At 32.6% G+C, this 14,709-nt stretch overlaps 1 protein-coding gene across 1 annotated transcript; it reads left to right on the top strand.

The window, feature by feature from the left end:
• The first annotated feature begins 6,827 nt into the window (after positions 1 to 6,827).
• Positions 6,828 to 11,348, top strand: LOC143190866 (uncharacterized). Its single transcript, XM_076395437.1, has 4 exons — positions 6,828 to 6,849; positions 8,717 to 8,980; positions 9,038 to 9,205; positions 9,308 to 11,348. Exons 1-4 carry the CDS (start codon positions 6,828 to 6,830, stop codon positions 11,248 to 11,250), a joined length of 2,397 nt encoding a protein of 798 aa, XP_076251552.1. The 3' UTR covers positions 11,251 to 11,348.
• The last annotated feature ends 3,361 nt before the right edge of the window (positions 11,349 to 14,709 follow it).

Genomic DNA, 14,709 nt, shown 5'->3' with positions numbered 1-14,709 from the left:
AATAAAATTGCATCGTTCTTTGCTTTTTCCACTCTTCAGTCTGACCCTTGCAGATAGCTCGTCTTTTTTATTTGCCTGCTATGGCTTTCGGTTATCAACTGCCTTCTACTTTGTTTTATGTCTTACATGGGAACTAACAATTCACCAACAAATGAGAAATTCAAATTCTATGAAACTATTTTATAACTGTAATATTCTTCGCAACATTCATTTTAAATCTTAATTTTAATTTCTTAATTTAAAATCTTCTTATTTTTATTTAAGTATTTATGCTTCAGCCAATACTGTATTAATTTTAACAAATAGTATTAGAAAGGATATTTTAAATTGTATTTACCTGTCGTAGTCCATCAATTTTTTCTGACAGTTGCGCTACATGAAATAACAGTGGCCTATTTTTTGTACACTCAACCCTTAACTAGCTCAATCACTCTTATGCTCATAAATCACAAAACATCTATTTTAAAATGTGTCCTGTGTCCAGATTAATTTATTCAGCAAAATCGATTTTATAAAAAAAAAATAGAACCGCTTTTAACCTAAAGTTTTGAAAATTAAAGAGCAAATAATGAGAAAACAAAATATAAAATAACTATAAAAAGCACTCACTCTTCATTATACAAACTCGACATTTCAAAAGTCTAGTTCTATATATACCATTCTTTTAATACTCTAAATTTAATCAAAAATAATAATAAAGTACAGTACAATTATTTAAAACAAGTTTAAATTTTCGTTAATATAATTATTATTATATATTTATAATAAAACTAGGGAAAAATAAAGAGTTAAAAATCAGCAAAACATTATTACTATAACAATATAACGTTCTGAACACAATTCTTCTTGTATTCTTGCATTACTGATTCAAAATGCTTGAACGCCTGTAGTTAATCTATCTGGATACTGTTGATATTTACAATAACAGAGGATCCGTCAGTTGTCAATACTTTGGTCTTTTCCTCATTCATAATCAAGCCATATCGCTCTGCGATGAGATGTCATAAATAATTCTAGAAGCCTCAACATCTGTATCAGTGAACCTGAATCTATATCATTTTATAGTATCATAATAGAACGCTACAATCAAGAAAAATTGTACGAGTAACATATCAAGCCGTTGAAATAATGTTTCCCCATCGACATTGGTCATTTCTGTTGTCACTTCATCGATTTTTATGATCTTTACTTGGCTTCAAAATGCGCTTTCGACAAGCTAATTCACATCGCATAAGGTAAGCTTCCAATATACTTCTCTAAATTATAATAACTTTAGGCCATGCTTTTCTTCAAGTTAAAATAAAAAATAAAACTACCACAAAAAATATTATTCGGAACAAAATCGCACCTCTTTGATAAGTTGTAAATTACTGCTACTGTTAAGAATATCAGGATAAATGAGTAAAATTGTTAACTATGTTTTAAAAATTATTACAGCTATTTCCCAAAATACCGCTTTTACAATCTGCATTTTTATAGCATTATGACGGTATTTTGGGTCTCTCTGGCAAAAGATTTTATTGCCACTTCTTGGCCTCTGGTTTATTTAGAATATCAAAAAACTTTTATAATTGGCCATTGATTAGAAGAAAAGATGATTAGCAAAGACACCATGCTTTCACCATAAATATTCGAAGTCTAAATTTAAAGATCCATATCAAAGATCGAAAAAAGATCGATCACTTAATTGTAATTAGTGCAAATAAAGTAAGTAACGTAAAGTAAAATGTTTCATTAATTCGCAAGAGAGTCTAGCTGAAAAAAACCAACAACATTTTTTTTATTATTTAATTAATATATTGTTACTAGTAGTTTCCGACTAACCTATAATTTGTTTTTATGCTAACTTAAATCTAGGTATATAACTAGGAGGACACATCGGCCCTAACTCAGTCTCTGGTGAAATAATGTTTATACATGTCACTGCTGAATTTTTTAATATATGCACCTCACTACACATCACTACACAAGATCAGATGGTTTGATTCTTTTGAGTCTGTGTCCTGTTCTTGTGGTATCCAAAAGTTGCAATATTTCAATATTAGTATGAGAATGGAGTCTTTCCTCATGCCCCCTTGCAATTCTCTTGATTTCTTGACTGACTGTGGGTATCTGAAGGTCTCGATGTAGGTAAACAGTCCTATAGTATTTGGGTGCACCCACAATACCTCTGAGGACTTTGTTCTGAAAAATTTGTATTTTATTAATGTTACTCTTTGCAGAACATCTCCATAATTGAACTTCGTATGTCCATATAGGTTTCAATATTTGCTTACATAATAGTAATTTATTATGTACTGATAATTGTGATTTTCTTCCAATTAGCCAGTACATTTTCCTATATTTCAATTCCAGTTCTTTTCTTCTTTATATGTTCCTTCCAGCGAAGTTTTGCATCGAGATTCATTCCGAGATATTTAGCGTTGTTGCTATATGGAACGATACTGTTATTTAATGTTATTGGTACTTGTACGGTCTGTTTATATACCAACAACAAGAAACAAATAAAAGGTCTCCCAAGGCAGTTTGATACAAAAGCTATCGTAAAAATTTTCCAACGACGACGAGAGAGAACTATTTTTTTTATTAAGAGCTACTTACTCTTATTGTTTATTCTCATATCCGACAATATATTCCTTATCAATTTTATTCTATTTAAAAAGCGATACAGTACTATTTGATACGTTCGAACATGTAACAGAATATGCCTACGAAAGTCACTCGGCTGTCAAATGTCCGCAAAATCCTCCAAATTATTAATTATAAACCTACAGGTTATAAACCGGCAAACGTTGTCTTAACGTTTTGCTTGTTTTGATATATTTGGAATCTCTGTTTATTATTATTCTATTTTTACAGTTTATTTTACAGTTTTAAAGTGTTGCATCTACACTCGGTATAAGTATAGGCACGATCACTAAAATATTTGAAAAAATTAAATATATAATCTTGGATTCACGGAAAAGAAACTGTCTTGGCACAAGGCAGGCCACGAATCAAGATCATCTTGATGTCAGCTCTATCAGAGATCAAATATATAAAATGTATAAAAACAATGAGTAGTTTTCCAATATAAACATAATTTAATACAATTATTTCAGAGTAAATTGTTAGTCTGGAAACTATCCATAGAAAGCTTAGAGATATGCAGCTCTTTGAGGGATGTAAAACACACTTTCATAAACTGTTGGGTATGATAACATTTAAATGGTGTAACGATAACCCATGAAGAGTTCTAATGAAACTTCCAGACATTAAATTGAAGAAATTAATAAGTATACAATTTTTAAGACCGTGTAAAAAATTCAAGGAAAACCTATTGTTTCAATTTTTGTATTTAAATGAGATAAGAATATTTCAGAAAGGGTCACACAGGGCAAGATGATAATAAAAATAGTTGATGGAAAAGGTAAAAGTAGGAATAAAAATTGATTAGGTTTTATTAGTCATAACATTTATTAATAATTCGTTGCAGGTATATTCTTCATTCCTGAAAACAGAAATGGTTCATAACACCTTCACTTGGAAGAAGAAATGAACAAATGATGGAATTGTCAACAAATGTTAGATAGACTCGAAATTAGCAGCTTAGTAATTAAGATTGTGCGTGCTCTTGAAAGTTGATCATTAATGATATCTATATTAGACGGATACAACGCATCTTATCACCACCGCCACCTTCCTCTTAACGAGAACTTAAGCTGGCTTAACTGTCCATTTTACAAGGTGACCGGTAGTTATTTCTAGGAAGTGAAGTACCTTTTAATTGAGTTTCCAATATCAAAACGCAATATATTAATTTATTTACACCATCGTACAAAAATGTAAACAACTCTTAAGCCTGATTATATACCTATATTTTATAAATTAGTTTGTCTAGTTATTACAAACCAATGTACAAACGATCCGAATTATTTTTATTATCGTTAAATAATTTAACATAAATACAAATAAACACAAATACATTAGATTAATTTCTACATTTCACTGGAACTAACTTCTACAGAGATAATGATTCAATGATAACAATTTCCAAGGGTTGATGTTAGTGGAAAAAACAAAGATGCGTATATAATTAATATAGAAAACTGTAGGAAATCTTATTGTAAAGTGTGAAAGATTTATGTGCAAAGATTAGGGATGCAGGAAAAATATCGATATATCAAATTTTCCTGATATTCCATAAATATCACTAGTAGCTCTTTAAGAGAAGGGATTTAGAAAAAATATATATATTTTAGGCTAATATATCAATATTTTTATTTTTTCCTCAAATATCGATATTTTTTTTGTAAAATATCTATATTTTTCTCCTCCGATCTATAGATATTTTTTAAAAGATATCGAAAAAGATATATCAATATTTTATATCGAAATATCGATATTTTTTTCGGTGGCCAACACACCTAGCACGGATATGTGTAATTCTTCAGAATATTCATGAGCACTTCGTTAAAATGCTTCAGGAGAGAAAGAATAGTAATTGTTTTGCAGCTATGACAAATACACTAAGGAGAATGTGGTTACTAAATCTAATTAATAAACTAAGGAGAAATATAGTGATATGAAAATAACTTTACAAGAAAACACTGTACAGAACATTTATTTTATTTAGATTAAAATTTTTATTTATTTTTTTAATTTTTTTATTTTAAAGTTTCCTATTAACAACTATGGGTTTATTTGGACTGGACCTACAGTTTAACGTGGGCTCCGAACCACATGTCCTCAGCATTAAGCCTACCTGGCGAGTGACCAACTTTAGAAATCATTCCAGAAAACATCCGGTCTTACCCAATCTGGTTACTGGCGTGACTGGGATCATTTTCCTTGTCGGATTTTACACTCTTGCCTAGAACATTCACAAATTTTAAACAATCACAAACATAAATTTACAACCATTCCCCAGCAGGATTCGAACCCGCGGCTATCGCAACAAGCCGGCAGATTAGAATTTTGTTTGTAGGAATGTTCGTCTGGTCGGTCGGTCGCAATGTGTGGCTGTCGATGCGATTGTTTGTCCGAACACTCACTACTATCTCTGGAAAAAATTTTCAGGAGAACTGAAAACACTGGCTGAAGAAATACTTGTTTATTTCGATTTAAATTGATACATGTGGTCGACGGCAGAATGGACAGTATATTAGGTTAGGTAGAGAAAGTACGATAGCGCTATGGAAGTGGTACTGCTACAAGGGGGTAGAGAAAAGAAAAGAGAGAGAGACGTCGTCGTGGTGGTCTTTTATAGCCGTGAACAGCATGGTACCAATTCACCAGCGTGGCTAACCCTTGAACTTGCTCTGGCTGAATGCGTGGTGGCCTAAAGGGTCCTGGAGGTCGCTACATGTTGTGTGTTAAGAGCAAAATAAACTGTAACCCAAAGTCATCGTTTGTAAAACACTACATATTAATTCCAATACTGAACAATCGGTCCCGACATTTCCAGCGGAAGAAAATAAAGTTTAATAGAAAAACACTTCTCTATCTCGATATTCCCAGATACGAAAAAATTAAACAGAATGGACCAAAGCGAAACCGGGCTACCAACAAACATTGCTGTTTTCAGTCAACGAGATCTGGAAAAACTGGAACGAGATTAGGCCTCGGTTAAAACGGGCAACTTTCAGAACAACGTTCGCCGACTACCTCCCCCCCCCATGGGGGGATTCACCCCGACAAACGCGTACATTTCCATCATCGGAACGACACATCGTTAGATCCAAAGTTTGCCCATCGAAAACTTTCACGGCATCGACTTTTTGTCGTCCCATTTAACCCCATCAAAAGCGACCGGTATATACGGACGACAAACTCGCAGATGACGACTAAAAAAACAATCCATATAACTAAAAGCTAGGAACAGACGAGCCAGAGCCAAACATACAGGGAAATAAAGAAAAATCGAACGACTATATCTAACCCCCTCCCACGGCCGACGGTGCCGCGATGGCACTGCCTCCCACCCGCCGGTGCCCCGCGATCGCGGATTGGCGTTGCTTCGGTAACACAGCCTACGGCCGGCCAACGGCAGCCGAACGGATTGGTGTGCCGACGTCCTATTGGCTGGCGCGTCGCAGATTTAACGCCGCACACGAAAAAGTATGTGGATGGGGGAGGGGTGGAATTAAGGGTGGTTAGTTGGGGTGGTTGTGCCAGCATGTACCAACGGATGAGGGTGTGAGAGAGAAGTCGATTACAGGGTCGGATTAGATAGGCTTTGGCCGATAAAAAATCAACAGTTAATAATATAAACGCCTTAAAAAAATTAAAATCCTAGGGAGTAGAAGATTAAATATTAGCTATCTATCAGCAAGGATACTTAATCACAGAGGATTTCCAATGTAAGGTAAGTCATCTGTTACTTTCATTATACCTGTAAATGTCTTTAATTGATGGACGCTTTATTCCAAACAGTATACGTTGCCATTTTTTACTGCATTAAACTTATAATTAACTATTAAATATTAATTTCTAGTGTTCTCTTATAAAAAATACACGAGTTGAATTATTATTATTATCTATTACTATCTATTATTATCTATACTATCTATTAATATTATTATCTATATTATCTATTTTAATGTTCTCCTAGTCCATCAAATAATAAGACGATACGAAAATTCGACATTAATACTGTTTATAATTATAATTAACGTAGGAAACTATCAATTGAAAACAATCGAAACAGTCGGTAGTCGAAACACTAGCACAGTTCGACTGTTTTTTTTCAATTCGTGATGTCAGACGAAGATGTACCAATCCTTTAATTAATAAATTGTCAGGGAAGAAAGGACGAAGATAATTGCTTGGGGCAATTAATTTTATAAATGGTTATATCTTCCATCGGTAGTAAGCGAGACGGACATGTATAAATTCCTTCACGAAATTTCCAAAAGAAAAATAATTACTGAATACATGTTAATATGAAATTAATAATTTCATTTTAAACGAAGTAGAATTGCTTTTATATATGAGTGTTCTGTGGATCTCTAAAAAGGCATGGAATTTTTCTATGGAATGGAATAATACCCCACAAATGTTTTATTGTATTTTAATGTTAATTTTTAGTCAATTGCTATTTTTAAATAATATACTATAATAAATATAGACAATACAATAGAACTTAAACAAAATCTAAACACTAAAGATGTACAATAACCATAAATACTATATAAAAATTAAATATACACCTAAATTTAAAAAAAACTAATCCTTGGCATAGCATAATCAAAAATTATCTGAATGAAATGATAAAAATCCTTTATTTATTATTGAACGGAAATATTTCTTAACAAAAATCGAGAGAGCAATCGAAATATAACATATTATTGCTATAAAAATAGTTAAAATATTTTGCTATTTATCATTCCCAATTTTTAGCTTCTTACCGTGTTACATTAATCTTGAAAAATATCGTACCAAAATGCTATAATACTAATACACAATATATTGTTTTTTCAAGCAAACTACCAAAAAAATTATAAAGCTACATCTATCTTATATATAAAAATGAATCGCAAAATATGTTCCTAAGCGCATAACTCAACAACGCCTGGACCAATTTGGCCAAATCTTTTTTTAAAATGTTCGTTGAAGTTCAGGGATGGTTTTTACGGCGAGAAAAATTAGAATTATTGCTGGAAAAACCCTAAAAATAGCCCTTTTTGTTTGAATTTGTTTCGTGTATCAGTTGACAATTCATCTGTCATCTGTCAAAAGTCATCTGTAACAGACAACTTTTTTTTTTAAATTTGATATGACTTGAACTCAAATCCTTTTAAGCCGTACGAATTGTTTTATTTATTTAAAATTTGAATTAAATTTTAAACAAATAAAAAATTTTAAATAAATAAAACAATTCGTACGGATTAAAAGGATTTGAGTTCAAGTCATATCAAATTTAAAAAAAAAAAGTTGTCTGTTACAGATGACTTTTGACAGATGACAGATGAATTGTCAAGTGATACACGAAACAAATTCGTATATCGTGTTTTGTGCAGAGTGTTTAGTTAGTTAGTGTTTGTTTAGTTCGTGATTAGTGAAAAAATAATTTATATTTGATTCGCGTGAAGCGCGAGCGCGACATTCAACTAATAATCGCGCAAGTTTGAATCCAGCTGCTTTCAGTTACGATGTGTCAATTGACTACAGTAACTACCAATGTGTTGTTATTGGTTCTATGAACTTGGTTTGCTCACACTGTAAGGCATTAAAATACAAAAACGAAGCCAATGGATTGTGTTGCGCAAATGGTAAAGTGAAATTGATACAATTGGATCCACCACCAGAACCATTGTACTCATTGGTTTCAGGAATAGGAACAGATTCTATACACTTTTTGACACATGTTCAACAATATAACAATTGCTTTCAAATGACTTCATTTGGGGCAACAAATGCAGTTCGGGAAAATTTTATGCCAACTTTCAAGGTATGTATTATAGCAGTTACTCATAATTATTTTAGCGAACAAAATTTTCTGTCACCAAAGTTAAGATGTGTTACTAATCTTCAATTTCTTAATCATTACGAAATATATCACTTAGTCATCATATTATATGGTGATTCAGTTTCAGTGACACTTTTATTATATTTTATATTTGATAGATATTAGTTAAAACTAAATATATACTTTTTAAGATCAAATATTATTTAAGTTTGATCATTGACAATCCATTAATTTATACCACACCATAATATTTTTTTTATTTACAAGGGCAAATATATCACAGAGCAGGTTCACTGTTACCAGTGTCAGATAGCGACAACAAATTCCTGCAAATTTATTTTATGGGCAATTCACCACAAGAAATTGATCTGCGTTGTGCACATAACAATTTAGTAAAAAGGTCTATTGTAGAACAATTACAAACTTTATTTCATCAACACAATCAATTGATTATATTGTTTAAAACTGCCCTGGATCTGATGCCATCCGATAATCACAAAATTGTAATCAGAGCTGATAAAACACCTGCAGGTCAACATACAAGACGTTTTAATGCACCAACTATTGATGAAGTTGCTATCGTTGTAGTTGGAGAAAACTTGGAATCCCGTGATATTGTTTTACATCGTCGGAATTTTCAATTACAACCTATAAAGGAAACACACCGCTCATATGATGCACTGCAATATCCCATTATATTTTGGCAAGGTGAAGATGGCTACGATTTATCAATAAAAATGATAAATCCCATTACAGGTAACTAAAATATTAGTTTAGCTATGGCGATAATATCTCAGTCACTATATTATGTATTTTAATTTTATATTTGAATGTTATTAAAACAAAATCTGTTTACAGGTTCTGAAACCAACAAAAAAGTCAGTTCAATGAACTATTATTCATACCGCCTAATGATTCGGGAAAATGCAGATAATCGCATATTGAAATGTCGGCGATTATATCACAAATATGTTGATGACATGTATGTTAAAATTGAAACGGAGAGATTAACATTCATCAGGTTGAATCAAACCAAACTCCGATCTGAAGAGTATATTCACCTTCGAGATGCGATTAATACTGATGGAAATGCACAGAATGTCGGTCGGATGACTATTCTTCCAGCAACATACATCGGAAGCCCTCGGCATATGCACGAATATGCTCAAGATGCCATGTCGTATGTTCGTCATTATGGTACAGCAGATTTGTTCATCACATTTACATGCAATCCGCAATGGATAGAAATTACGCAGGAGTTATTACCTGGAAAATCATCCATTGATCGTCATGATATTACAGCCAGAGTCTTTAGACAAAAGTTGAAATCTTTAATGAATTTCATCGTAAAACATAATGTGTTTGGTGAGACACGCTGCTGGATGTATTCTGTGGAGTGGCAGAAACGAGGATTGCCACATGCACACATTTTGATTTGGTTGGTTGAAAAGATAAGTCCAAATGAAGTTGATGCAGTGATATCAGCTGAAATCCCTAATGTACAAGTAGATCCTGGATTGCATGAGGTAGTTATCAAAAACATGATACATGGTCCCTGTGGAACTCTTAATCAAAATTCACCGTGTATGATGGATGGTAAATGTTCAAAACGATATCCACGGACATTAATATCGGAAACAATTACTGGTAATGACGGTTATCCATTGTATCGTCGCAGATCGACAGCAGACAATGGAAAATCAACAATTGTCAAATTAAATCAACAAGATATTGAAATAGATAATCGTTGGATTGTTCCATATTCACCCATTTTATCAAAGACATTCAAAGCACACATCAACGTTGAATCTTGCCATTCAGTGAAATCGATTAAATACATTTGCAAATATGTAAGCAAAGGGAGTGATATGGCTGTGATTGAAATTGGTGCAGAGAATTCTAATGATGAAGTTACCCAATACCAAATGGGCCGCTATGTCAGTAGTAATGAAGCAGTTTGGCGAATATTTTCTTTTCCTATTCATGAGAGACACCCTTCTGTTGTTCACTTAGCTGTGCATTTAGAAAATGGACAAAGAGTGTATTTTACAGCACAGAACGCAGTACAAAGAGCTGCTCAGCCACCATCTACTACATTAACCAGTTTTTTTGAGACATGCCAAAACGATGATTTCGCACAAACATTGCTATATTCTGAAATGCCAAAATATTATACCTGGAATCAATCCTCAAGGAGATTTATACGACGGAAACAAGGAAAACCAGTTCCAGGATATACAGATGTATATTCCACCGATGCGATTGGCCGGATTTATTCAGTACATCCAAGCAATGATGAATGTTTTTATTTACGACTGCTATTAGTCAATATACGTGGCCCAACATCATTCCAACAGTTACGAACTGTTGATGGTGAATTGTGTGGATCCTACAGAGAAGCCTGTCAACGTTTGCAATTGCTTGAAAATGACGCTCATTGGGATCAAACTCTCAATGATGCTGTAATATCATCACACACTCATCAAATACGAACATTGTTTTCTATAATCATATCTACATGCTTCCCATCAAACCCAATTGATTTGTGGATGAAGTACAAAGATTATATGTGTGATGATATTTTGTATCAAATACGGAATAGAATGGGAAATCCAAATATACAAATCAGTGAAGAAATTTACAATGAAGCATTGATTTCAATTGAGGACATGTGCTTGATAATGTCAAACAAACTATTAATTCAATTAGGCCTGACCGCGCCCAATCGTCCAATGCATGACGCTTTTAACCAAGAGTTGCATCGAGAAAGACTGTATGATCTCAACGCTTTGAAAGAATAAATTCAAACAAATCTTCCACTGTTAAATGAACAACAGAAGTATGTATTTGAAACTCTTATGAAAGTAACAAATGATGAAACTGGAGGGATTTATTTCTTAGATGCACCTGGTGGTACAGGAAAAACGCTTCGTCGTCGGGAATCGCAGCAACTTTGCTTGAAGGTGGTCGAACAGCCCATTCAGCACTAAAATTGCCATTAAATATGCAAAGCAATGAAACTCCAACCTGCAACGTTTCGAAGAACTCTGCAATGGCAAAGGTTTTGCAGCAATGTAAATTGATTGTTTGGGATGAATGCACGATGGCACATAAAAAATCTTTGGAGGCTTTAGACAGAACCTTAAAAGATCTACGTAGCAATAATAACCGATTTGGTGGTGCAATGATTTTATTAGCAGGAGATTTTCGTCAAACATTGCCAGTGATTCCACGATCAACGCCAGCTGATGAACTCAATGCATGTCTAAAGTCCTCCAATTTGTGGAAACATGTTAAAGTACTTCATTTAAGCAAGAATATGCGTGTCGAGTTGCAAAATGACCAATCTGGAAACATATTCTCTAAACAACTCATTGACATTGGTAATGGCAAATTTCCTATAGACATGTTGACGGCTTGCTTTTGCTATGACTATAAACAAGTCCCAGGGGCAATCATTAAGTGTTTGTGGTATTAATCTAGAAAACCCATGTTTCTCACATGGTCAATTGTATGTTGCCTGTTCCCGTGTTGGAAAACCATCAGATTTGTTTATCTATGCGCCAGGTAATCAAACAAAAAACATCGTATACCACAAAGCAATATAATGATAATAATAATAATAATTATGATTCACATGATTAACAATAAAGCGATTACTTACTTTTCAATCCTTATATATGTTTTATTTAATTATTTTTTATTCACAACGCCCTATCACCAGGGTGATGGTTCTGTTCAGGAGAATTTTTTAAAATACGTAGGCACAAAAACTGCCACATTACAAATCTTTTTGACAGGACGAAGTCTGTCGGGTCAGCTAGTTACATATAAATCTATTTAAGCGTAAATTGGATATATTTTAGTCAAGGTCGTGGCTATGACAATAGAGCCAGAACGTTTTTAACGTTCGACTGAAACGTTTAACGTTTTAACGTTAAAAGTACGACTGAAACAATCGATAGTAAATAGTAATCAGTCGGACTGAAAGAGTCACTGATAAAAAGTAGTAAAATCAGTCGAACCAAAAATAGCGACTGAAACAGTCGATAGTAAAAAGTAGTCAATTACTAAACAGTCGATAGTCCATTTCAGTCGATAGTTCTCAACACTAATTATAATGTTCTCAACGATATACCGTAATATTTCTTTATCAAATATGTAAACATATACTAAGTTTAAATTGACAGTCTTACAGGTTAAGTTTGCATTTATATTGTTCTTTTATTAGATAGCAGAATTATTATCTAGTAGAAATGACTAATAGGCAAAATAAAAATATACTTTTATTTTCCTAAAAGCATACAAAATTATAGAAAAATATGTTAGAAATTAATCTATTTAATAGATGGATAAAAATTATTTAAAAATTATACCAAAGTTTATAAAAAGGTATTTTTGAAATCAATTATATTATTTAAGCAATTTTACCAATATTAATACTATAGAGAAATCAGTTAATATGTACTTGCTGTTTAAAAGAGTGTAAAAAATAATTAGAAGACTTTTAAAGGGAATTGGATTGAATTGAAAATAATTTTGACTATCGGTCAAATAAAAGCTTTATAAAAAAATATTACACAGTATATCGGAAATATATTGGAATTTTTCAAAAATCTATTCTACAGATTAATATTTAAAGGGCCATTGCCTTATCTTTTTTTTATATATATTTTAAAGTCTCCTCTTACCAACTATGGGTTTATCTGGACTGGGCCTAAAGTTTAATGTGGGCTCCGAACCACGGTCCTCAGCATTAAGCCTACCGACTGGCGAGTGACCAACTTTAGAAATCATCCGAGAAAACATCCGGTCTTACCCAGTCTGGTTATTGGCATGACTGGGATCATTTTCCTTGTCGGATTTTACAGTCTTGCGTAGAATATTCACAAATTTTAAACAATCACAAACATAAATTTACCACCATGCCCCAGCAGGATTCGAATGGCTATCGCAACAGTAGGAGGACCGTCCCATCACCTTTACCACTGCTCCACCAAGCCGGCCATTGCCTTATCTTATAATATATTTCTTCTCCATTTTCAATTTCTGTGTTCGAATTTCAATGTTACAACCATAATATTATATGTTTTTTGGTGGGCAATTCACTAGAATAAAATTTCATTGAACGAACAAAACGTATCATATATATAACTTATAACCTAAAATGCTAACAAATGTCATGCTTAATGTAAATCAATGACGATCCAAAAAACTTAAATTTTCTTTAAATTATAGAAATAGATTGAAATATTCTTAATATAAATTTTTCTTTTCTTTCATTATGTGTCAATAACTATTTTCTCCTATAATATTGTCACATAATCCGCTTTCTCGCGCAACTTTGTTTCTTAGGGACTCTTTTCTTATAAAATTCTTCTCTAATTTATACTATTCTATTATCCCAGTGTGGTTTAGAACTTCTTGTTTTGAGCTGATTGAGGAAATTGAACAGAAAAAGGCCTTACCGGAAATAAATATCCATTGTTTCGAAAATTTAAAAATACGTCATAAATGCATTGTAACCAAAGAAATTATTGTAAAATGAACTGACAAAATATAAACATCAGATCACATCAGCATGAGAAACATATTGGATCTCCGCAACCAATTTCAAAATCACGATCCTATTAAAATATAGTTTTTATTTAATTCATGTATAAATGCATTGAGCTAATAAAGTAGGATTATCTCAAATTGCAAGTTTTCATTTTCTGCAGATTACGGTGGAAAGGGTGCAGGGAGCATCCAAGTCCTTTATTAATTGGATTTAAGTAAACTGAATCTGAAACCAGCTAAAATCAATTAGTATGGCAGAGGTGATTGTATTTTTAGTTGAGATTTGAAGAAGATTTCAGTAAACTGCAGTACTTTGAACAACCTAAAAATAAAAATGTCCATCAAAGATCGTATATAGGCAGTTTAAATATTGTTGATTCTTCCACTATTAATATCCACCTAGTTTAATGTAGAAGAAGGTTATTATGTGATATACAGTGAGTATCGGACGCTTTCAAACATCTCCGTGTACCACTGTCTGGCACATAGGTAACACTATTGCAGGCTGATTTATATGAATTCTAGATAGTACTAATCTTCAAACATTACGTGACAAAATTTCATGTTATTACAACCATCCGTTTCCGATTTATAATTATTGTGAAATTTTTGATAAAAAAAAGATTTCTGTTTGTTGATTAACTGTTACTTATTTTTTGATGAAGAAAGTATAATTGAAGCCTAATATGAACTGAATTTTA

Source organism: Rhynchophorus ferrugineus, unplaced genomic scaffold (assembly GCF_030347505.1).
Source record: "Rhynchophorus ferrugineus isolate W39M unplaced genomic scaffold, kcgeb_rfMv2 rfM2, whole genome shotgun sequence".
Lineage (NCBI taxonomy): Eukaryota > Metazoa > Arthropoda > Insecta > Coleoptera > Curculionidae > Rhynchophorus > Rhynchophorus ferrugineus.
Note: the sequence above shows the minus strand (reverse complement) of the source record. Positions and strands in the feature narration are given on the sequence as shown.